Genomic DNA, 24,047 nt, shown 5'->3' on the forward strand with positions numbered 1-24,047 from the left:
GCCTTCTCTCTGATGCACACAACAGAATGACTCAGGGTAAGATCAGCTGTAGTGGTGGAGAGTCTTTGAAGAATGGGGAGTTGGGGGTTCAGCAAGAGAAGGGGAGAGGAAGGAAAGGAAGGGATGGAGAGAAGGAGAGGGAAAGACAGAGAATATTAATTCAGTTCTGTACAGTAATTACATGGTCTCCTAAATTTATCCACTGTGTCACATCCCTAGTAGCTGGGAAGTCTTTCCTGGGTTTTACTCAAATACTCTTTGCTGCAGTCTGAGCTCATTGCACTCAGCAAATATGGAGACTAGCCAACCACTATCCTTGGAATAACTACTCTCCAGGGACTCAGGGTAGGAAGGTCATCCTGTCCCCTCCAATACTGCGCAGCCTGATTGACCACGCCCGGAGCTCGGGGCAAGGACGGGGAAACCCAGGTTGGTAACCTAGACCCTGGCATGCAGCGAGGCGGGGGGAAAAATAGAGACAACGATAATTGCCAGATGGAGACCACGATAGAAACCCCGAGACAGCGAAGGGCAAGATGGCTCCCCAAGGTTCGAGAGAAGCTGCGGAACTGCCTCCCACACTGTGCTCAACGCAGACACAGCCTAACTAGATGGATGTTGTTCTCGCGCCTTGGACTCCGCCCTCGGCTGGGTCTCGCAGAACCCTTACCCTGGCTCAAGTCGGAGAGGGGCACTTGGTCAGGAAAACTGCAGGTGGATGACTGCAGCCACCACCCATAGCGGCACAACCACCGCATCCCCGCCCCGCCCCTGCGGCGCTTCAGCCCCGCCCCTAGAAGGCAGTGACCAATGAACGGCTCCTGCCGCCGGCCTTTAAGAACCGCGCGCACTCTCCCCGCAGCGGACGCAGCTAGCCTAACACTCCGCGGGAGTTTCCATGGCGACCGAAGCCGGGACCGCGCGGCCTGGCAGCGTTGCCATGGAGACAACTCCGGAGCTGGGGCTCCAGAGCCTCGGTGCACCGCCAGCTCAGAACCCGGCGGAGCCTCTTTGCGAGGCCGGTGCCGCGGTAGCGGCAGCGCGCTGGGACCTGCGGAAATACTCCTTGCTCATCGTGATCGGCGATATCGGTACAGAGAGTCAGCTGAGGGCCGTGCGGGCCCACCTTGAACAAGGTGAGCCGCTCTCCTGGCTTTTACGCAGTACTCCATCCATGCCTCTCCGCCATCTGCATTCATCTCCCAGTGCACATTTCTGTCTCCTCTATCTCTATGTGCACTTCCCGAAACCTGCGACCCTGTCACCTGCATCTTCCATGAATGTGCCTCTGTCCTCTCGAGCTGCCAACACCTTGCTTGCCCATCCTTTCTGCATACCCCATTCTGTTCCGCAGTGTCCCGGAGCAGGAGCAGGAGAAGCTCCGTGGAGACCCTGGGGTCCCTCTGGTCACACCCCTTTCCCGAAGCCACTGGACCATATATCCGAAAGTCCTCATCAGACCCTGAAAAGTCCATGTCCCTACCTTACAATTTCTTCTTTAGGGGAGGTTTTTGAACGCGAGGTACACATCTCAAATCTCTGAATGCTGGCAGCCAAGTTTAGAGAGTGACCTTCGTGGCTCTGCAGCTCACCTCCCTCAGCCGTGCCTGTGGCGCAGTGCTGCGGAGCCACCTGCGGGTGGAAGCAGGGGATGGAGGCAAGGGAGGGGGCATAGGAGAATCTAGAATCTGATTTAGCAAGAGGGATCATTATGGAAACCTACAGTATATGGAAATAGACCCTTGCGTGTCACTTCTACCGTAACTGTTTTGCCTTGAAAAACAAAAACTCCAAGCTCATTTATTAGTAAGCCCATTCTAAACTCTGCTCTTTGCCCTCTGGAAAGGGGAAAAAGCAGGTACTAGCTATCCTTCTTGGAGGCATCACCTCCCATTTCTTTCCTCTCCCAGGAGCTTGGCAATGCTTTCTGTGGGTGACTTTGACTAGAACCCTCTTATTTTTTTTCCCCCTTTTCTTTTACAGGGATTCTCTCCTGGAATATTGACTTATCATCCTTTGACTTGAACCAACAGTTGAGACTCTTCATTACCCGGCACCTAGCTCACTTCTCCTCAGAGGTCAAAGGTTAGGACTAGGGTTATTTGTCTCAGTCCTTTGGGTCCAGTATCCAGGCCAGAACTGGCCTTATGGGAGGATTGGGTAGGTAAAAAGGGAGGGACTTTTGATGGCTCCACAGCTATTTACACATGCTGTGGATAATGCCCAGTACACACTGCAACCACTCAATATGATGGTAGAGCATAATTTTGTCAGGAAAAACGTTGTTGTACACAGCAGCTGACAAGCACTAAGAAAGTGATCAAACCACTCGCAGGTAAAAGCTTTTCCTCTGTGTTCCCTTTCTGCATACCCCAGCTTTCTTGCTTCTCTTTATAAACATCCCAGAATGCCTCATTCACCTCCCCAGACCCTTATTTCTCACAGCCCACCTTCCAGGATTCTTTTCTGTTTCCTCCTGGCTTAGCCAGCAGATCTTCAGAGCAGAACAGAAGGCTGCCACCTAGGGCTGATCAGATCAGCACCCAGGGAGCCAGGCTGGGACAAAGGTCTCCTCGATTTGTGAGGCTTGATTCTGAGATCAGGTCTGATGGGTGGGAGAACTCGTCTAGAAATGTGCGATAAAAGCTTAATTAGCATTCTACTGCAGGTGTCTACGGAGAGAGTTGGGAAAGTCCTACGTCCCTTGATAAAGGTGTTGGGCATCTGGCCATATTATTGTAAATGTTGACACACCAATCAATATAACTTTCTTTTAAAAAACAACAAACAAAAAAACCAGGATCTCACTCTATAGTCCACATGTAGTCTAGGATGCAATCAAACTTGTTATCCTCCTGCCTCTACCTCCTGAGTACTAGAGTTGTAGGCATGTACCACCGTACCTGCTTCCGTATAGTTTTATAGGATGTGACTTCCATGTACTCAATAGTCATTGCTACCAAATAACAGACTTCACATGTTACTAACTCTCAACAGTCCAGTACAGCAGATAGACTTTCTGCTCCGCCAGTCTGGCCAGTTCCTCATCAATGAGTTCTCATGAGCTGCTGTGGAGAGGCTGGAGAAAGTGAGGTTGACATGGCTAAAGCTCTATTACACTTAGAGTATGTGCAGCAGCTTAAATACCATGACGCTGGCATCTTCCTGATGGGACTGGCTTCCTGGAAAACGAGCCATTTGCTCCTTGGAGATTACCTTCTTTTGACAATGACCCATGTCATGACATCCTCCACTATTCCCTATGACCAAAAGACAGTTTTGCCACTTGACACTCCTAGAAACAAGGCTGAATAAAGGGATGGCTGGGGGTTCAACTGATTACTGAGGATTGAGTGTTATCTAGGGTCCTACTAGGAATTCAAACCAGATTCTCTAACCTTGTCCTTCTGGCCATAGAGACTTTGAGTACTGTAAGAAATGAACAATATCTGAGGCAAAGTCCCTAGCTGTTCTTCCAGTTGAGACTAAGGAAATGCTTGGGAAGAGGTTTGCAGGGTGTCATATTCTCAGAAACAGGCACTGGAATAGAAACACCCACTGATGTCCTCAATCAGTTTTGCTATGGTGTCCTCAAGGGGCTTGAAGCCATCCACTCGAGATGCTAACGTACTTTTAGCATACAGAATTTGTTTTAGGTTTAGACATTGTCATGGTGGCCTCTGTCCCTGAAGAACAGTGGAGAATTTCCTGGGGGCAGGGGGGCACAAAGCTTAAGGCAGCCATAGCTCCACCCCTGCTAGTTTCTCTTTCAGCTGTCTCTGAACACAGCCTGCCCAAAGCAGCTGCAGGCACTGCCTTCTCCTTCCAGCCTCCTTTGAGTGGATAGGTTAGGGTACCCAAGAGTTGGGGTGAACTGAAGGAGATACACTAACGGTCTTATGGTTTGACCTTTCTGGCCTACTTCATAGGGTAGACCACTATGGCCAGAATAATGAAGGAACAAAATATGTCTTACAATGATAGGAAGAGCGTGATTATTTTTAGGCCTACCCCCTCTACATTTACAATCCCACCCCCACACATACAGAAAAGAAGGGGCCCTCAGATAGTCAGTGGCCCAGCTCCTTCTAGTGGTCACGTCTGGTAAAAAAAATAAAATAAAATAAATGTAAAGGGTAGCTTTCATACCAATCAGCAGCAGAGATTTGGGGCCTTCCTTTATAGCTCCCACTCCTCCTCCAGATCTCTGAAGCATCTAAGCATTTTTAACATAGCTTTAGGAAAACTTAGGGTAATTGAAAACTGTACTTAAGGTCTGGGGTGCAGCCCACCTAACATGCAGAAGGCCCTGGATCTACAGTGGGGGTAGGGAATGGTGGACACACACACACACTGACACATCACTACTGAGATTCAATAAAACGGAGGCATTTGCTGTTGAGCTCCTATAGGGAAGGGAGGATTGATGTTCTAAGACTAAGAAGTATGGGCTAGCCTAGTGTGGTGGCATAGGCCCATAATCCATCCCAGCACTTGGGAAGTAGGGGCATAGGATCATCCTTGGCTACATAGCAAGTCCATGGCCAGTCTGGGCTACCCAAGACCCTGGAGAACTGGAAAGAGGTGAGAGAGGTGGAGAGGAGAAGGCTAAGGAATTCCTTTAAGTCCTTCTGACTCTTTGTTACATTCATGTGCTCAGAGGATCCTGAATTAGAGGTTTACATTGGAAATGTGAAGGCAGAGAGAGATGAACAGAAGTTAAGCCTCATTTTGCAAGCATCCCCAGTTTGGGTTTTGTCTGAGAACTTAGGATACCCCAGTACTAGTGTAGACTGGGATCCTGATTTAGGGTAATTCTGAAACCTTCCACAATGAGAGAAATATCACGTTTATGCATTGCAAGGCTAGGATTGTAGGCAGAAAGGAACGTTTTCTTCAGATAAGGTCAGTCGTCACAGGTGGCACTGATGTACGAACTCACTAGTTCAGAAAGCAAGCTCTGAGATTGTTTAACTTATCATTTAGTGGCATGGTTCAGAAGGTGGCATCGGGTGTGAATTCGGGGGCTGCTCAGACCTCCCTCTCTTCTTTGGCATCTCACCATTTCACTGCATGAGAGAGGGATTAAGGGTTAAAGGCTGTCACAAATGGTAGCTTAGAGATGGGGAGGGAAGGAAAACCAACTGTGACCTGGAATCACCGGGCCAAGGTGTGCTATGGGGGTGTATGGCTGAGAACAAGGGTGGGCTCTGATCTCAGTTGGAGGATGATATTTTGTTCTCAATCCCAATGTCTACTAAGGTTGTGCCCCCCCCCCCCCGCCAAACACTGAGAGATCCCTAAAAAGCATAGAGGAGTCAGGAGGCTGGAGGCAGGGTGAAATAAGAGTGATGACATTGCAGAAGGTAGAGTATTACTCCATGCTGCTGAGCTGGTTTACATCTATGTGTGTGTCTATGCCGATGGCCGCTCCTATTCAAATAGGGATATGGCATGTTGCTACTTTGCATCCTGTTCCCCCTGTCCCCCAGAGTACTGGTGACTCAGCTACTTCTCTCCTCTGGCTGTAGCTAAAGCGGGGTAGGGGTTGCTGAGAGCAGAGACTATTTTGGCTTCTCTGACCTTCAAAAGCAGCCCTTGGCAGCCTGGAGCAGGGGTGGGGCTGGGGCTGGTGAGTGGGCGGAAGGAGCTGACCACACCCAGGGAGGGTTACTGTGGAGAGGACAGGATGTAAGAGTATGAACCTCACAGGGCTCCAGCTCTCCAGATCTTTCCTTTAGTCCTGGAGCACTTAGCAGAGGTGGAGACAGAGGCTGAGCCGGGAGGGCACAAGGTCAACGTAAGACTGTTCAAGATCAAGTGAGACACAGCACAGCTACAGGGAGAGGAGAGGAGCAGCAATTGAGACCCAAACACTCTACCGAGTCATTGTAAGATCATCTCTGACCCTAAGAGTACTTTATGTTAGAGTGTTCTATAGTGAGAAAGCTTTGCTTGAGCCTGGGCTCCTGGCGACGATGGTCCTTGGTCTTCGTTAACTTGTTCAATGGAAGGCAGAAACCTTCCTTACCCTTCCACGTCTGCCTCCTAACAGCCAGTACTCAGAAGCAACGTGTGTGGGTGCTCTTACAGCCAGGCTGCATTAGCACAGACCTGCATGAAGCTCCCAGGGTCCCTGTGCCCCACCCCAGTGGGGGACTGCTCCAGAACATTCACACTACTCTCCAGTCTAAAATGTCCTCCCCAGCTCCCCATTGCTGCGATGCAGAACAGGGTCCAGCTATCCACGTCACTCACTACCCTCACACTGCTCCCTTACATTTATGGCCCCTTAGCCTCTTTGTCTTCGGCTCTTGCAGTGACTGAAGGTCACTCTCTGGGTCCATCTGAGGGGAGAGGCAGCAGATGGTTTCTAAGAGGAAGGGGGAGGGCCCATGCAGCCCTTGCCTCCTATAGCTGGCTCTGTGCCCCGGTGTGGGGCTGTGGTCCTTTGGTTGATGCCGAGAGAGTATTTCTTTACTAAACAGGATTTGGGGAGAAGGTCCTTAGAGCTGCTGGAGGTCACCCTGGCTCTTTGAACTGATAGAGAACCCCTTAGCTCCCTCCCCTTCCCAGTAGCCAAGCAGAGGCACCAGATCATTCAGACTGTAAAGGCCAAGAAACAGTTAAGTCTCTAGTGCCTCGTCACGGACCAGCCCCTCTTCCCCGCCCTGGCACCGCCCTCCCCGTCAAGCAGCCCCCCCTCACTCCCACCCCAAGTGCCGCAGACTCTTCCCTGAAGCTGCCCGGCTAAGGCTGAGGCCGGAGCCGACGCCTCCATGAGGGGCTCCCTCCCACACCCCAGGGTAAGAGCCTAACCAAAGGGCACGGCAAGGCAGAAGGATTAGGGGATGCTGTGGTAGATAAGGAGCTGGGATGGGGTATCTGGTACCTTGTAAATCTGATGCATCTGGACCTGGGCTAGCCTGGTAGGAAGGCAGCCTGGGATGGAGGGAGAGAGGAGGTGAACATTACTGACTTGGGGTTCAGCCTGGATCCACAGCCAGTGGAACCAACAGGGGCTGTGACAGTCCACCTCTGTACTAGGTGGGGGTGGGGACCATCAGCTGAGAGGCAGCAATAGAGGGTGGTGCCACCGGTTTTGCCTGGCAGCCAGGGCACAGGAGGAATTTGGGGGCTGTGTCTTTAAGGGAAAACAGAAGAAGCTGAGAGGAAGGGGGAATTTACCTACTGGGAGGGTCCTTGGGTTATCAGCTACTAGATTGTTCAGCTGCTCCCTATTCTGGGGTGAGTGTGGCAGCGAGTTTTTGCCAAGTAAGGGAAGGGGGTGACACTCTGGAAGAGAACGGAGGAATGGGTCACTGAGACGTGGCATGTGCCTCCGTATAGGCTAACTGGTTTGGTTTTGGCTCCCCGCACCCCATTCCCTGTGGCCAGCTTGAGCCTGGGGCTTTAAGCCCCCCTCTGTGGCCTCTCTGAGGCAACTCAGGAGCTTGAGAGCCCTGGCTCTTCAGCAGCTGCCCTGCATTCTCCGTCCTGTCAACCCCACGGGTTCCCTGCCTCGGCCCCACCCTCACCTCATCTGTGCTTTCCTTCCCAAGATGGGGGCTCTTCCAACAGAAGCCAGTTTCTTCTCCTGCTCTGCATGCACCCCCATCCCTACCCCCCACCCCCCATGCAGAGGCAGCCAAGAAAATGACTTGTCATGCTGGGGTGGGGGGTGGGGGCGGAGCTGGAGCTGGAGGCTGAGCTTAGCGCGCACACACACACACACACACTCACACACTGCGGCAGACTGCAGCTGCCTGAGCACCCCCCCCCCCGCCTCACTGCAGAGACACCTGCCCTCCTGCCCACTCAGCTTCACACCCGAAGCCCACCCCCAACCACAGCACTGGCTGTGGGAAGCGCCCCAATCTCTTAAGATAGTCTTCTGCAAAGATAAAGGGGAAAAAAAACCCGGCAATTCCCTTCATTGGAAGAGCTGGGGGGCAGAAGAGAGAAACCAGGCTTCTCCCAGGATAAGGAGCGATGTAATGGACTAGCTCCCCAGGAGTGGGGCTGGGGGTCCTGTGTCAGGCCAGGAAGTGGGGTCAAAGGTCTTGTGAGGATACACTGGGGACCGTGAAGCTGCTGGAGTAGGGAGATGGTAGCTGGAGAGGACGTGTCTTTCTGTTCTACCTAGATTGAAGTGTGACCTTGTTTGTGATGGGGGAGTCCTGGCTCTTCTAAGTCTGACTTAAGACTGGCAGAGGATGGAGATAGCCCAGGCTGCGTAAGCCCTGCTCCTGCCTGCCTGTGCCAAAGTGTCCCTCCACTCCCAAGTTCACAGAAGAGGACCCAACAGGCCCTGCATAGGATTTGGGTCTCTGACACCTTCATCTTCCCCATAGTTGCATCTGCTGCCTGCTCCTTGGCATCAAGGCTCTTCCTCTAAACAAAGGCCCTGGCCCCAGTCACCCTTGTCCCAGCCTCAGAAAAGAAAAGGGAGTTGGAGTCGCCGAAGAGGGCTCCAGGGAACGGACTCTGAGCCTCCCCTCCCCAGTATCCTCCAGCTGCCCCTAAGGTTAACCCTACGGTGACTGCTACTGTGCTGGAAGAGGAGGCAGATGGGAAGGCAGGAACCTGGGAAGTCGGGTCCATCCTTCTTAGCCTCTTTCTCACCCACTGTGTTCTTTACTTTCACTGCTTAGTGTTTTATGTGGGTCTGGAGAAAGCCCTGGGGAGAGGATCTGCCCCCCCCCCCCCATCCTAAGCAATGCCTTGGCTGTTGTTGGCGGTCCTGCTTTTTATTTGGCTAGGTGTTTTGGGATAGAATTCTCTGTGTGGCTCTGGCTGTCCTGGAACTTAACTGGCTTTGAATTCATAGAAACCCAACTGCCTTTGCCTCCCGATTAAAGGTGTACGCCACCACCATGCCCTGCTTGCTATTGTTTTTAATTCTGTGGTGTGTGTGTGTGTGTGTGTGTGTGTGTGTGTGTGTCTGTGTTTGTGTCTGTGTCTGTGTGTCTGTCTGTCTGTGTGTGCGTGTATAGGTAGGTCAAAAAACAGCTTGCAGGAGTCATTCCTCTTTGTACCTCCAGTCCTAGGATGCTTGGCAGAGAGCATCGCTGGCCCTGTTTCTTGTTTTGAGCCAGCCACTTACTTTCTGTACTCTGAGGCAGGGAACTGGTCGCAGGGATGATGAGTTCTGCAGCGAGCTGGGTGTCCCTAGAGCCTGGGCACGTGAGGGAGATAGAGGAGAGGGAGCTGTGAAATACTTGGGAGCACGGTGGTGGGAGCACGGCTCTGACACGGAAGGCTTGGCAGAGTCAGAAAACAAAATAGCAAGTTAGAATCCTCTGTCCCCTCCAAGAAACCAGTTGCCACGTGTCTCCATCATCTTCTATTACAGGTGTTCTGTCCTTGGGTAGGGGACTTGGGGTGGAAAGGAAGGGGAATCTGAGACAGAAGCGCCTAACTCCTTACTGCCAGCCGCGGGCAAAGGCAGAGAAAGCTCCGTAAAGACCGCCATCCCTGGAGCCCTCCCCCCACCCCCAATCCCCAGGCAGCACCAGGAACTTAGTGCTCCAGAGGGACAAAAAGCTCCTTGTCAACAGAGCTGTCTGGGGCTGAAGTTCTAGGCAAAAGGGCGGGGACTGGGCAGCATCGGAGGGTGTGGCAGATGGAGGGAAGGGAGAAGTCTGCTACCGTGGGGGAGAGGAGGGAGAACCCTGGAAAGGGAAGGGCTGGAGGAGGCAGTTCCCAGGCCTCCCTTAGTGGCATCCTAGATGACTGGGTACCCTGTACCCCATTTTCTGATCATTTGTTTTTCCTCCCCTGTGCCCCCCCCCCCAGTACTTCTCATTTTAAATCAATACCTACTGATTTCAGTACACATGCCTACATCTCTCCCTCAGGCCAGAGGACCCTCTGCCACCAGAGTGAGACCCTCGAGACCATCATCCTAGTCAACCCCACTGCAGACAGCATCAGCTCAGAGGTAAGGCCAGTGCCTGCGCCTCGCTTGTTCTGAGTGCTATAACCGACCCTTGGCGGCGCCACTATACCTCGGGCTACTATCTGAACTGACTTGTGATCCTCAGCCCCACTCTGGGGAATACGGAGTGAGGAATGTGTCCTTATATCACTGAAGGGGGCAGGGCAGGGATTTTCAGTGCCTTTCCCTGGGTGCCCCATACCTGTGCCTTCTCTGCCCTCCATTTCAGGTTCACCATCTTCTTAGTAGCCCATCAGCTCACAAACTCCTCATCTTGAGTGGACAAACTTTAGAACCCGAGGGAGACCTTATCCTACAGAGTGGTACTTACTCATATCAAAACTTCGCCCAGGTCCTTCACAAACCTGAGGTGAGTTCCCTGCTGCGTGTCTTGGAAGAAGGGGACAGGAGGCAGGACTTAAGTTGTAGGGAGAAAGGCAAGGGAGGGGAAGTCTTATAAACACTGACTATCAGGAACCCTGACAGGAGGTAGGCATTTTACCTCAGAAAAAGGTAAAGAGTAGGGGCTGAATCTGGGTCAGACTAAGATAACCCCAATGATTTGATCAGCTTCTCTTTCCTATTCCTCTAGATTGCCCAGTTGCTTAGCAATAGAGACCCTGGGATCCAGGCCTTCCTCACTGTTTCCTGCTTAGGGGAGGGTGACTGGAGCCACCTGGGACTGTCTAGTTCCCAAGAGACCTTGCACCTCCGGCTAAATCCTGAGCCTGTGCTGCCCACCATGGATGGAGTGGCCGAGTTCTCCGAGTATGTCTCTGAGACGGTGGATGTGCCGTCCCCCTTTGACCTGCTTGAGCCCCCCACCTCAGGAGGCTTCCTCAAGCTCTCCAAGCCTTGCTGTTACATCTTCCCTGGTGGCCGTGGGGACTCTGCTCTCTTTGCTGTCAATGGCTTTAACATCCTGGTGGACGGCGGTTCTGACCGCAAGTCCTGCTTCTGGAAGCTGGTGCGGCACCTGGACCGCATTGACTCGGTGCTGCTCACGCACATTGGGGCTGACAATCTGCCAGGCATCAATGGGCTCCTGCAGCGCAAGGTGGCAGAGCTAGAGGAGGAGCAGTCCCAGGGCTCCAGCAGCTACAGCGACTGGGTGAAGAACCTCATCTCCCCTGAGCTCGGAGTCGTGTTCTTCAATGTGCCTGATAAGCTCCGGCTGCCCGACGCCTCCCGCAAGGCCAAGCGCAGCATCGAGGAGGCCTGTCTCACCCTTCAGCACCTGAACCGCCTCGGCATCCAAGCCGAGCCTCTGTACCGAGTGGTCAGCAACACCATCGAGCCGCTGACCCTCTTCCACAAAATGGGTGTGGGGAGGCTGGACATGTATGTCCTCAACCCTGTCAAGGACAGTAAGGAGATGCAGTTCCTCATGCAGAAGTGGGCAGGCAATAGTAAAGCCAAGACAGGCATAGTGCTGGCCAATGGGAAGGAGGCAGAGATCTCCGTCCCCTACCTGACCTCCATCACTGCCTTGGTGGTATGGCTCCCAGCCAACCCTACTGAGAAGATTGTGCGAGTGCTTTTCCCGGGAAATGCTCCCCAGAACAAGATCTTGGAGGGCCTGGAAAAGCTGCGGCACCTGGACTTCCTGCGCTATCCTGTGGCGACACAGAAGGACCTGGCTGCTGGGGCCGTGCCTGCCAACTTGAAACCCAGCAAAATCAAACATCGGGCCGACAGCAAGGAGAGCCTCAAAGCTGCCCCCAAGACAGCAATGAGCAAGCTAGCCAAACGGGAGGAGGTGTTAGAAGAGGGAGCCAAGGAGGCCCGCTCAGAGCTGGCCAAGGAGTTAGCCAAGTCAGAAAAGAAAGCAAAAGAGCCGTCCGAGAAGCCCCCAGAAAAACCCTCCAAGCCAGAGAGGGTGAGGACAGAGTCCAGCGAAGCACTGAAGGCTGAGAAGCGGAAGCTGATCAAGGATAAAGTGGGCAAGAAGCACCTGAAGGAAAAGATTTCAAAGCTGGAGGAGAAGAGGGACAAGGAGAAGAAGGAGATCAAGAAGGAAAGGAAGGAACTCAAGAAGGAGGAGGGAAGGAAGGAGGAGAAAAAGGACGCCAAGAAGGATGAAAAGAGGAAAGATACCAAGCCGGAACTCAAGAAATTCTCTAAACCAGACCTGAAGCCTTTTACCCCTGAGGTCCGTAAGACCCTCTACAAAGCCAAGGCCCCTGGAAGGCTCAAGGTGGACAAAGGCCGAGCTGCCCGTGGGGAAAAAGAATTGTCTTCTGAGCCCCGGACACCCCCAGCCCAGAAGGGGGCTGCACCGCCTCCTGCTGCCAGTGGGCACAGAGAGTTGGCCTTGTCTTCACCAGAGGACCTCACACAGGACTTTGAGGAGTTGAAGCGTGAGGAGAGAGGTTTGTTGGCTGAACCAAGGGACACGGAACTGGGTGAGAAACCGCTCCCTGCAGATGCCTCCGAGCAGGGACGCCCAAGCACAGCCATCCAGGTGACCCAACCCCCTGCTTCAGTGTTGGAGCAAGAACAGGTAGAAAGGGAGAAAGAGGTTGTCCCAGACTTTCCCGAGGATAAAGGGAGCAAGAACAGAGCCCCAGACTCAGGTGCTGAGGTAGAGAGAGAGAAAGAAACCTGGGAGGAAAGGAAGCCGAGAGAAGCAGAGCTGACCCCAGAGAACATTGCTGCGGCCAGGGAGGAGAGTGAACCTGAGGTAAAGGAGGATGTGATAGAAAAGGCTGAGTTAGAGGAGATGGAGGAGGTCCATCCCTCAGATGAGGAAGAGGAAGAGACAAAGGCTGAGAGTTTTTATCAAAAACATATGCAGGAAGCCTTAAAGGTAATCCCAAAAGGCAGAGAGGCTCTTGGCGGCCGGGAACTGGGATTCCAGGGCAAGGCGCCTGAAAAGGAGACAGCATCCTTCCTGAGCAGCTTGGCCACGCCTGCAGGAGCCGCTGAGCATGTCTCCTACATTCAGGATGAGACGATCCCTGGCTACTCAGAGACTGAGCAGACTATCTCAGACGAGGAGATTCACGACGAGCCGGACGAACGCCCAGCCCCACCCCGATTCCCCACGAGTACCTATGACCTCTCTGGGCCTGAAGGTCCTGGTCCCTTTGAAGCCAGCCAGTCTGCAGAGAGTGCTGTTCCAGCCAGCTCGAGCAAAACTTATGGGGCACCTGAGACTGAACTCACCTACCCTCCCAACATGGTCGCTGCCCCTCTGGCTGAAGAGGAACATGTGTCCTCAGCCACATCAATCACGGAGTGTGACAAACTCTCCTCCTTTGCCACATCGGTGGCTGAGGACCAATCTGTGGCTTCACTCACAGCTCCCCAGACGGAGGAGACAGGCAAGAGCTCCCTGTTGCTCGACACTGTCACAAGTATTCCCTCTTCCCGCACTGAAGCCACTCAGGGCTTGGACTATGTGCCGTCAGCAGGCACCATCTCACCCACCTCTTCCCTGGAAGAAGACAAGGGCTTCAAGTCACCGCCCTGTGAGGATTTCTCTGTGACCGGGGAGTCGGAGAAGAAAGGAGAGTCTGTGGGGAGAGGTTTGACCGGGGAGAAGGCTGTAGGAAAGGAAGAAAAGAATGTAACAACGTCTGAGAAACTGTCCAGTCAGTATGCTGCCGTGTTTGGTGCCCCTGGACATGCCCTACATCCGGGGGAACCGGCCCTCGGAGAAGTGGAGGAACGGTGCCTCAGCCCAGATGATAGCACCGTGAAGATGGCGTCTCCTCCACCATCTGGCCCACCCAGTGCTGCCCACACGCCCTTTCATCAGTCCCCCGTGGAAGAAAAGTCTGAGCCTCAAGACTTCCAAGAAGATTCCTGGGGAGACACAAAGCACGCTCCTGGTGTGAGCAAGGAAGATGCTGAAGAGCAGACAGTTAAGCCAGGGCCTGAGGAGGCCATGTCAGAAGAGGGCAAAGTACCTCTTTCCAGGAGCCCCCAAGCCCAGGACACACTTGGGAGCCTTGCTGGGGGTCAGACTGGCTGTACTATTCAACTGTTGCCAGAACAAGACAAAGCAGTAGTGTTTGAGACTGGAGAGGCAGGCGCAGCTTCAGGAGCAGGCAGCCTTCCTGGAGAAGTGAGGACTCAGGAGCCCGCTGAGCCTCAGAAAGATGAGCTGCTTGGGTTTACTGATCAAAGCTTTTCCCCTGAAGATGCAGAGTCCCTGTCTGTCCTCAGTGTGGTCTCCCCAGACACTGCCAAACAAGAGGCCACCCCCAGGTCTCCCTGTACCCCGAAAGAGCAGCAGCTACACAAAGACCTTTGGCCAATGGTGTCCCCAGAAGACACCCAGTCACTTTCTTTCTCGGAAGAGAGTCCTAGCAAGGAGACCTCTCTGGATATCTCTTCTAAGCAGCTCTCTCCAGAAAGCCTTGGCACCCTCCAGTTTGGAGAACTAAGCCTAGGAAAGGAAGAAAAGGGGCCTCTGGTGAAGGCAGAAGACAACTCTTGCCACCTAGCTCCTGTGTCTATTCCAGAGCCCCACACAGCCACAGTGTCACCTCCCACAGATGAGGCTGCTGGAGAGGCAGGTCTCACAGATGAGAGCCCTGCTGGAAATTTACCTGGCAGCTCTTTCTCTCACTCTGCACTGTCAGGTGACAGGAAACACTCACCTGGAGAGATCACGGGCCCTGGTGGACACTTTATGACATCGGATAGCTCCCTCACCAAGAGTCCCGAGTCTTTGTCAAGTCCCGCCATGGAGGACCTGGCCATGGAGTGGGGGGGTAAAGCTCCGGGGTCGGAAGACAGAGCCACTGAACAGAAGGAGAAGGAACTCGAGCGAAAGAGTGAAACCCTACAGCAGAAGGACCAGATTCTGTCGGAGAAGGCTGCTCTTGTCCAGCGGGACTCAGTCATGCATCAGAAGGACGAGGCTCTAGATGAAGAGAACAAGCCTGGAGGACAGCAGGATAAGACTTCAGAACAGAAAGGCAGAGACTTGGACAAAAAAGACACGGCTGTGGAGCTGGGCAAAGGCCCAGAACCCAAAGGCAAAGACTTATATCTGGAGGACCAGGGCCTGGCAGAGAAGGACAAGGCCTTAGAACAAAGGGGTGCAGCCCTGCAACAGACCCAGGCCCCTGAACCAAGAGCCAGAGCACAAGAGCACAGAGATTTAGAACAAAAGGACGAGCATTTAGAGCTGAGAGATAAGACTCCTGAAGAGAAAGATAAAGTGTTAGTACTGGAAGACAGGGCTCCAGAGCACATCATCCCCCAACCAACACAGACAGACAGAGCTCCAGAACACAGAAGCAAGGTTGATAAAGAACAGAAGGATGAGGCCTCGGAAGAGAAAGAACAGGTTTTAGAACAAAAAGACTGGGCCCGAGAAAAAGAGGGTGCTGCCTTGGACCAAGACAACAGGGCTGCTGGACAGAAAGATGGGACCCTAAAAGAAGACAAAACTCAGGGGCAGAAGAGCTCTTTCCTGGAAGATAAAAGTACAACACCAAAAGAGATGACCCTTGACCAAAAGTCTCCAGAAAAGGCCAAAGGTGTGGAGCAGCAGGATGGAGCTGTCCCGGAGAAGACCAGAGCTTTGGGGCTGGAAGAGAGCCCAGAAGAGGAGGGCAAGGCTCGAGAGCAGGAAGAGAAATACTGGAAGGAGCAGGATGTGGTCCAGGGATGGCGAGAAACATCTCCAACCAGAGGAGAGCCTGTTCCAGCCTGGGAGGGCAAGTCTCCTGAGCAGGAAGTCAGGTATTGGAGAGACAGAGACATAACCCTACAGCAGGATGCATACTGGAAGGAGCTAAGCTGTGAGAGGAAGGTCTGGTTCCCCCATGAGCTAGATGGACAAGGAGCCCGTCCACGGTACTCTGAGGAACGTGAAAGTACGTTTCTTGATGAGGGGCCAAATGAACAAGAAATAACCCCACTGCAGCACACTCCCCGGAGTCCCTGGGCCTCGGATTTCAAGGATTTCCAGGAGCCCCTGCCACAGAAGGGGCTGGAAGTAGAGCGCTGGCTTGCTGAGTCGCCAGTTGGCTTGCCACCAGAGGAGGAGGACAAACTGACTCGCTCTCCCTTTGAGATCATCTCCCCTCCAGCATCCCCACCTGAGATGACTGGACAGAGGGTTCCCTCAGCTCCAGGACAGGAAAGCCCTGTTCCAGACACTAAGTCCACACCACCCACGAGGAATGAACCTACCACCCCATCATGGCTAGCTGAGATCCCACCATGGGTACCTAAGGACAGGCCCCTGCCTCCTGCACCCCTCTCTCCAGCTCCAGCTCCCCCGACCCCGGCCCCAGACCCACATGCTCCTGCGCCCTTCTCCTGGGGCATCGCTGAATATGACAGTGTGGTGGCTGCGGTGCAGGAGGGGGCAGCTGAGTTGGAAGGTGGTCCATACTCCCCCCTAGGGAAGGACTATCGCAAAGCTGAAGGGGAAAGGGAAGGAGAGGGTGGGGCTGGAGCTCCTGACAGCAGCTCCTTCAGTTCAAAGGTCCCAGAGGTTACGGAGAGTCACACCACCAGGGATGCTGAGCAGACTGAGCCAGAGCAGAGGGAGCCCACACCCTATCCCGACGAGAGGAGCTTTCAGTATGCAGACATCTACGAACAGATGATGCTTACTGGGTTGGGCCCTGCTTGCCCCACCAGGGAGCCTCCACTGGGGGCATCTGGGGATTGGCCCCCACACCTCTCAACCAAGGAGGAGGCTGCTGGCCGCAATAAGTCTGCAGAGAAGGAGCTTTCATCCGCTGTGTCGCCCCCAAACCTCCACTCTGACACTCCAACGTTTAGCTATGCATCTCTGGCAGGACCCACTATACCTCCCAGGCAAGAACCTGAGCCAGGGCCCAATGTGGAGCCCAGCTTCACCCCTCCTGCAGTGCCCCCTCGTGCCCCTATCTCCCTGAGCCAAGACCCAAGTCCCCCTCTTAATGGAAGCACTACGAGCTGTGGCCCAGACAGGAGGACCCCATCCCCAAAGGAAGCAGGCCGAAGTCACTGGGATGATGGTACTAATGACTCAGACCTGGAGAAGGGGGCTCGGGAACAGCCGGAGAAAGAGACCCAGTCCCCAAGTCCCCATCACCCCATGCCTGTGGGCCACCCTTCACTGTGGCCTGAAACTGAGGCGCATAGCAGCCTTTCCTCAGACTCTCACCTAGGACCTGTCCGACCAAGTTTGGACTTCCCTGCTTCAGCCTTTGGCTTCTCCTCCTTGCAGCCTGCTCCCCCTCAGCTGCCCTCTCCGGCTGAACCCCGCTCCGCACCCTGTGGCTCTCTTGCCTTCTCTGGGGACCGAGCTCTGGCCCTGGTTCCAGGAACTCCAACCAGAACCCGACATGATGAGTACTTGGAAGTGACCAAGGCACCCAGCCTGGATTCCTCACTGCCCCAACTCCCATCACCCAGCTCGCCAGGGGCCCCTCTTCTCTCCAATCTACCCCGACCTGCCTCGCCAGCCTTGTCTGAAGGGTCCTCTTCTGAGGCTACCACGCCTGTGATTTCAAGTGTGGCTGAACGCTTCCCTCCAGGTCTAGAGGTGGCTGAACAGAGTTCAGGAGAATTGGGCCCAGGGAACGAGCCAGCTGCCCACAGCCTCTGGGACCTCACTCCTCTGAGCCCAGCCCCTTTAGCTTCCCGGGACTTGGCTCCAGCTCCAGCTCCAGCTCCAGCTCCAAGCCTGCCTGGAAACTTGGGTGACGGTACCCTGTCCTGCCGCCCGGAGTGCTCAGGGGAACTCACCAAGAAGCCAAGCCCCTTTCTGAGCCACTCTGGAGATCATGAAGCTAATGGCCCAGGAGAAACCAGCCTTAATCCCCCAGGGTTTGCCACAGCCACAGCAGAAAAAGAAGAGGCTGAAGCCCTTCATGCTTGGGAACGAGGGTCCTGGCCCGAGGGAGCGGAGAGGAGCTCCCGGCCGGATACACTTCTCTCATCTGAGCAGCGTCCTGGGAAGAGCTCCGGGGGTCCACCCTGCAGTCTTTCTTCTGAAGTCGAGGCTGGACCTCAGGGATGTGCTACAGACCCCCGCCCCCACTGCGGGGAGCTTTCCCCTTCATTCCTGAACCCTCCTTTGCCCCCATCCACAGATGACAGTGACCTTTCAACGGAAGAGGCTCGGCTGGCAGGAAAAGGAGGGCGGCGCCGGGCAGGGAGGCCAGGGGCCACAGGAGGTCCATGCCCTATGGCTGATGAGACACCCCCCACATCAGCCAGCGACTCAGGCTCCTCACAATCAGATTCTGATGTCCCACCAGAAACTGAGGAGTGTCCATCCATCACAGCTGAGGCAGCCCTTGACTCAGATGAAGATGGGGACTTCTTGCCTGTGGACAAAGCTGGGGGAGTTAGTGGAACTCACCACCCCAGACCTGGCCATGACCCACCCCCAGCCCCCCTACCGGACCCCCGCCCACCCCCTCCCCGACCGGATGTTTGCATGGCTGACCCCGAGGGGCTCAGCTCAGAGTCTGGGAGAGTTGAGAGACTACGGGAAAAGGTGCAGGGACGACCTGGCCGTAAGGCCCCTGGACGGGCCAAGCCTGCATCTCCTGCTCGGCGTCTGGATATTCGGGGAAAACGGTCACCTACTCCTGGCAAAGGGCCTGTAGATCGAACATCCCGGGCCCTACCCCGACCACGGAGCACCCCAAGCCAGGTCACCTCAGAAGAAAAGGATGGTCACAGCCCCATGTCTAAAGGCTTAGTCAATGGCCTCAAGGCAGGATCCAGTGAGTATATCAGGAAAGTGGGAGACACTGGGTTGTTGTAGGTGTGGGCTAGCCAAGGGCTCCAGCTGTTTAAGCAAGTGGGGAGGTGACCAAGTTTTGTCTGCTTTGCTGTTTTTACAATGCATTCTGCTTGTCTCTACAGCAGCCTTGGGGTCCAAGGGTAGCTCTGGCCCTCCTGTGTATGTGGATCTTGCCTATATCCCAAATCACTGCAGCGGCAAGACTGCTGATCAGGACTTCTTCCGCCGAGTGCGTGCATCCTACTATGTGGTCAGTGGAAATGACCCTGCCAATGGCGAGCCAAGCCGGGCTGTGCTGGATGCCCTGCTGGAAGGCAAGGCCCAATGGGGGGAGAACCTTCAGGTGAGTAGCAGGAGACACAAAGTTAGAATCTGGTCAAAGCTCTGTCAGAGGAGGCCACAGTAGGACACAGCCCCTATTCACAAAAAGACAAGGTCCTTTGTATGGGGAGGGGGATTGTTTGAGACCATCAGTTCTCCTTCCCCCTCATCTGTCTTTCCTCCAGATTCTCACCTCAGGCATGTTTTCTTCCTCTTAGGTGACTCTGATTCCCACTCATGATACGGAGGTGACTCGTGAGTGGTATCAGCAGACACACGAGCAACAGCAGCAACTGAACGTCCTGGTCCTGGCTAGCAGCAGCACTGTGGTGATGCAGGACGAGTCCTTTCCAGCCTGCAAGATTGAGTTCTGAATGACCTGCGCTCCCTTCCCTAAGGATCCACTCCTACAGTTCATTTAGAGAATGGCTACTGCTGAGTCCTCTGGGGTTGAGGGAAGGCGAGCCGGGCAGGGGCCATGTCATGTTATTGGGACTTGGGGCTAAGTGGGAGGTCCTGTCCTTCCCCTCATCTCTTCCTGGGGTTTCAAGACCAAAGGCAATGAGGAGATACACGATTCTGAAAGGTCATCTGAAGCCTGAAACCCCTAGAGCAACCCCCTCTCCTAGCATTGCCAAATGCTGGTCTTGGTGAGGATGGGTTTCAAACAGCACACTCCTCCCGGTGGAGGAAGATTAACAACAGTCTCTCCCCCAGAACCTCATTATTTATTTATTTGGCATTCCAGAAAGGATTGCTGATAATTTAGATGATGCAGGGAAGGCCACTGTTAGTAAGGTGCCAGAGCTGCGCCCTTTCCTCCATCTGCCATGCCCTAGCCACTAGAGTCTGGGTTCCAGCAGCTACCTGGGGACATGTGGCTGCTCTATTGTCTTACTGCGTCCCACAATATCTGAATGTCTCAATCCAAAACTTGAAGCTCTTTAGACCAAGAACTAGGGAGAGGAAAAAGGAGCTCATCTCTCAGCCCCTTCTTCATAGCATTTACAGCCCCGGGCTGTACCCAGACCAGGCTACCTGGGCAGCACAAAGGGCAAGGAGAGCCCCAACCCCAGTTGCTCCAAGCTCCCCAATCACTTAGTCTTCACCTACCCCATTCCAATAAGCCTCATTTCTTCTCATCCCCTGCTTGGCTTCTCTGCATGTGGTCATCTGCTATGGCCTGGTGTGTAATGGGTTAAACAATAAGCCACTGCCTGACACCCACATCCACTTTAGCCATGTGTGACTCCCTAACATTCCAATCCTCTACCATCCTGCAGCTGAAATGGGAACACTGGCTGCCTCTCTAAACCTAAACTCTTGGATAGAGTTTCTGGGAGGTGGAGGCTGGACTAGAGAACTGGGGGAGGGGAGATGGGAGGGAGGGAGGAGGGGAAAGAAGAGAGGAAGGTGAGCTATAGCTTAACTCCTCCAGAGTGAGGAGAGGCTGAGCATTCTACTACAGGACAGGACCTCGCCCCAAGCAAGCCAGTGAGCAGCCCGGCCAGACCCTGCTGGACTGAGAGACCCAGCCGCTGACAGTCCCTGGGGCTTGCCTTCTTTGCCAAGCCAATGGGAAACCAAAAGGAGCTCACTTCCTGTTCTTCCTAGCTCCCCTCCCTGCCGCTGTGCTCCGCTCCTCCCCACACTTCCTTGCTACAGTTCCCAGCTGCTGTAACAGAGCCACCTCCACCTCTAACAATAAACCAAGTTCATTGCAGATGGTGTGGTGCTGCCTAGGCTTTCCAAGGCTCCTCCAGACAGTAAGCTATCCTGGTTTCCATCCCTCTGGTTCAGTTATCATTTATCTTGGAAGACTCTCCATTATTCAAACCCATCCCAGGACTCGGGAGAGCCAGCCTGTGTGAAAGGAGGATGAGATGAGAGAACCATCATCATTTCTGAAAAGAAGCAGGGTGTGATGGTGCATGCCTGTGATCTTAACACTCAGGGTAGAGGTGGAAGAATTAGGAGTTTGAGGGCAGCCTGGGCTATAGAAAGTTTTGGGCCAGCCTGAGCTACACAGTGAGTGAGTCCTTGTCTCAAAAAAAAAAAAAAAAAAAAAAAAAAAACAAGGGCTGGAGATAGCTTAGTGGTTAAGAACACTGGCTGCTCTTCCAGAACTCACATAGCAGTTTACAACTCTATATCTCCACTTCCTGTGGCTTCAACACCCTTTTCTGGTCCCTGTGGGCACCAGGCATACATGCAGTATATAGACTTATATTCAGGCAAAACGCCCATACACATAAAGTAAAAATTTAAGCAAGAAACAAACAAAAAAAATATAAAAATAGTCTAAAATGTGGGAGCCTGTAGCAGGAACATAAACATCTGGTTTAGAGAGTGCAATCTGCATTCTATGGGGTCAAAAGTAGTCCCTGTATTTTCCCAGAAAACTCTTAATAAATCTTTTCATTTACTGCCCAATGGATGAAAGCTACATTAAGTCCCCATAGTAAAACCCTTTGTAGTCTTAGGCATGTCATGAGTGGTCAGGTTATAAATGTGTATATGAGAAGGGAACCTTGTAGTCATCCCAGTGTCTGGAGCTTTCCTGATGTACATATGTCAACAGAGCAGAGGCCAGGCAGTGCCTCTTCCTGTCAGCTCCCGACTCACACCCCAAGGCACCAGAGAGGAAGGCATCAGAGGCTGCTGCTCAGAAACTACCCAGCATTCTGCTCAGTAAAAACACTTGGGATGGTAGACTGACCACTACAGGGACTCTTTAAAGCCAATCCCCGCTCATCTCCAGTATGTGATTGGTTCAGTCATGGACACAATGGGATTACATATTCATTCTTGAGTTCACAAAGGTCACAAAGGAGTCACACCCCCTCGTTCTCATTATTTTGTGTTTATTGAGCACTTGTCATGTTCCGGCCCCAGACTCCAATGACAACATTACCCACACCCACTCCCATCCCTAGATCTTTGGGAAAAGCTTTGTAATCACATATGGTCATAAAGACACATGATATAAGGACAAACCTCTTGGGGACCCTGGAGTGTTTGATCTTTGGCCAGTCTGTCCCTGGCAAACTACAGAAATATATATGTTTATATATATATATATATATATATATATTAAATCTTTGCTCATATCTGTACAACATTGATCTCTGCTAATTGTTTAAAATAGAACTTGATTCTCTCTATTACAGCATCTTCTAAGCCCAACAGCCCCACAACAAAAGGAGGCCTGGCTTCATAGATTGATGCAAATCTCCCAGAGCAGTCTAAGTAGTCACTCTGAAGTTGCATGGCAATCTAATATCTATTTTTCTCTTGAGCTGATGTCCACAGAAGCAGGACTAGGCAGGGGAGCACTTGGCAATTACATGGAAACACCCATGAGCTCAGTATAAACCATGAGTAGCCACAACAGATGTTTTTGAGATTGGAACTCTATTTTCCAGACATTTTAGGTGGTTCCCCTGTGCTAGCCTGTGCTAGTGAAGTTAAGAGTTTCCTTGAATGCACATATGGACTGAGGATACCCTAAAAAGCTGTGAATATTTCAGTCAACAAGAAGAGACCCTGCCACCTTCCATGTTATATCTGCTGTTCCCTCAGCACGGTATCTTCAGCAGTTAAGTGGCATTTCCTCCAAACAATCTATGATTCCCACTCCATGGCTAAGTGAAGAGCCAACAATGTCTCTGAACATCAACAGCTCCTCCGTAAGTATAAGCGCTGGCAGAAGTAAGTTCCATGCCACAAGGCCTGCTTTCTCAGATACTGCTGCTGTGAGCCCACACCTTGCGTGGGGCTCTTTCTGTGTGTTAGCCAACAGAAAGGCTGCTGGCTCAAAGAGCTGGCAGAGTGGGAAACCAACGACAAGACTACAAGTCACATGGTGCTAGTGGAGGGGTGAGTGCTGGTCATGGCCAGAGACTGGTTTTCAGTGTTTACATCACTGGGTAGACATTGAACTTAGGAGATAGCCTCAGGAGGCAGCTCATCAACCACCTCAGACTCCTGATCAATCTCCTCAGAGACCTCCTGAGCCTGCAGCTCAGTCTCCTCAGAGAGCTCTTGGGATGGTTTGTCAGCCTCAGGGATGTCTTGAGATAGCTCACTGATGGCAGGGGCCTTCTGAGCCAGCACGCCAACCTTCACAGAGAACTCCTGGTATGGATCTTCAGGGATCTCTTGGGTTGGTCTGCCAATTTCCATAAGGGTTTCCTGGGCCGTGCTATCAACATTTACAGGGAATCCATGGACCATCCTGCCCAGCTTTACTGAGACTTCCTGGCATAGTTGGTTACTCTCCTCATGGTTGTCTTGACAAAGCTGGCAAATTTCCTCACAAACTTTCTGAGACAGCTGGCTGGCCTGGCACAGGTGGCACGTGTTGGTAGTAGTGTCATGGTCCTTCAGCAACAGCTGGCTGATGTCAGGGACCTCCTGCTGAGGCTGGCCAATCTCCTCATGGATGTTGTGACACGGCTGGACGATGTCCGGGACCTCCTGGCATGTCTGGCTGACCTTGGTAACACCCTGACTTCCTGAAGGGCAGATTTCCACAGGTAGCTCTTGAGGGGACTGAGCTGGCTCAACAAGCTCTTGCTGTCTTTCTATATGGAGCTCTCGTGTTCCATCTCCAGGAGTCTCCTGGAGCAACCCAAAGCCTTGCTTTTCTTCAGTCATATGTATATTTACAGAGGACTGATCACTGAAGCCAAAGTGTGAGTTTCCATCTACTGTAGTAGGAGAGGAAGGGCCAGCACTGGACACAGTACTGGAAGGCCCGCTGCTGTCTGTAAAGCAGAGTTAGGAGGTCAAGTCAAACAAACTGCAAGAGGAGGCTCTATCCATGCATGGACATTAAACCCTAGAGCACATTAACTTTGCTGCTCGTGTTTTTGGAGAAAAGGTCTGGATTCTTCCTAAATGTGGCCAATATAAGCACTTGCTCAGCTTAGAAATGGTCACACTAACCTAATGATGCTAAGGCTTACCTAAGGTTCAAGAGAATGAGGCCCACTTCATCTAGTTTTTACAAATACTCTCTGATCCCAACTCTAAATTCCCATGGCTCCTCCTTCCAACTTTGGGTAC

At 53.0% G+C, this 24,047-nt stretch overlaps 3 protein-coding genes across 61 annotated transcripts in view; 1 reads left to right on the top strand and 2 right to left on the bottom strand.

Moving 5' to 3' along the window:
* Trp53bp1 (transformation related protein 53 binding protein 1) overlaps positions 1-7,618 on the bottom strand; it is a 101,520-nt gene extending 93,902 nt beyond the window's left edge. For 9 of the 11 annotated variants that reach the window (XR_003953350.1, XM_017318937.2, XM_017318936.2 and 6 more), the window contains exon 1: positions 1,484-1,609. The gene's annotated coding sequence lies outside the window, so the exon portion shown is untranslated. Of the gene's footprint in view, positions 1-1,483; positions 1,610-7,538 lie in introns of those variants that run through there. The other 2 variants (XM_030251686.1, XM_030251687.1) reach the window with 2 other exon arrangements.
* On the top strand, positions 854-22,096 carry Map1a (microtubule-associated protein 1 A). 3 transcript variants are annotated; one of them, XM_006498872.4, is made up of 7 exons: positions 854-1,136; positions 1,984-2,085; positions 9,861-9,943; positions 10,170-10,310; positions 10,533-18,636; positions 18,782-18,999; positions 19,196-20,700. In XM_006498872.4, exons 1-7 carry the CDS (start codon positions 899-901, stop codon positions 19,349-19,351), a joined length of 9,042 nt encoding a protein of 3,013 aa, XP_006498935.1. In that variant the 5' UTR covers positions 854-898; the 3' UTR covers positions 19,352-20,700. The 3 variants fall into 3 exon arrangements, with proteins under 3 accessions (XP_006498935.1, NP_115769.1, NP_001166977.1); NM_032393.2 differs by having other exon boundaries at positions 866-1,136; positions 18,779-18,999; positions 19,196-22,096; NM_001173506.1 differs by lacking the exons at positions 854-1,136; positions 1,984-2,085 and adding an exon at positions 6,718-6,806 and having other exon boundaries at positions 18,779-18,999; positions 19,196-22,096.
* The window catches only part of Ppip5k1 (diphosphoinositol pentakisphosphate kinase 1), a 45,097-nt gene continuing 42,870 nt past the window's right edge, over positions 21,821-24,047 (bottom strand). For 43 of the 47 annotated variants that reach the window (XR_001783059.2, XR_001783061.2, XR_001783060.2 and 40 more), the window contains one exon: positions 21,821-23,746. Coding sequence is in view for 40 of the 47 variants with exons in the window: in XM_030251779.1 (XP_030107639.1) it covers positions 22,920-23,746 (827 nt within the window). In the remaining 7 variants the exon portion in view is untranslated. The remainder of the gene's footprint in view (positions 23,747-24,047) is intronic. The other 4 variants (XM_006499741.4, NM_178795.4, XM_011239615.3 and 1 more) reach the window with 3 other exon arrangements.

The sequence above is a fragment of the Mus musculus genome, chromosome 2 (assembly GCF_000001635.26).
Source record: "Mus musculus strain C57BL/6J chromosome 2, GRCm38.p6 C57BL/6J".
In the NCBI taxonomy this organism is placed as follows: domain Eukaryota; kingdom Metazoa; phylum Chordata; class Mammalia; order Rodentia; family Muridae; genus Mus; species Mus musculus.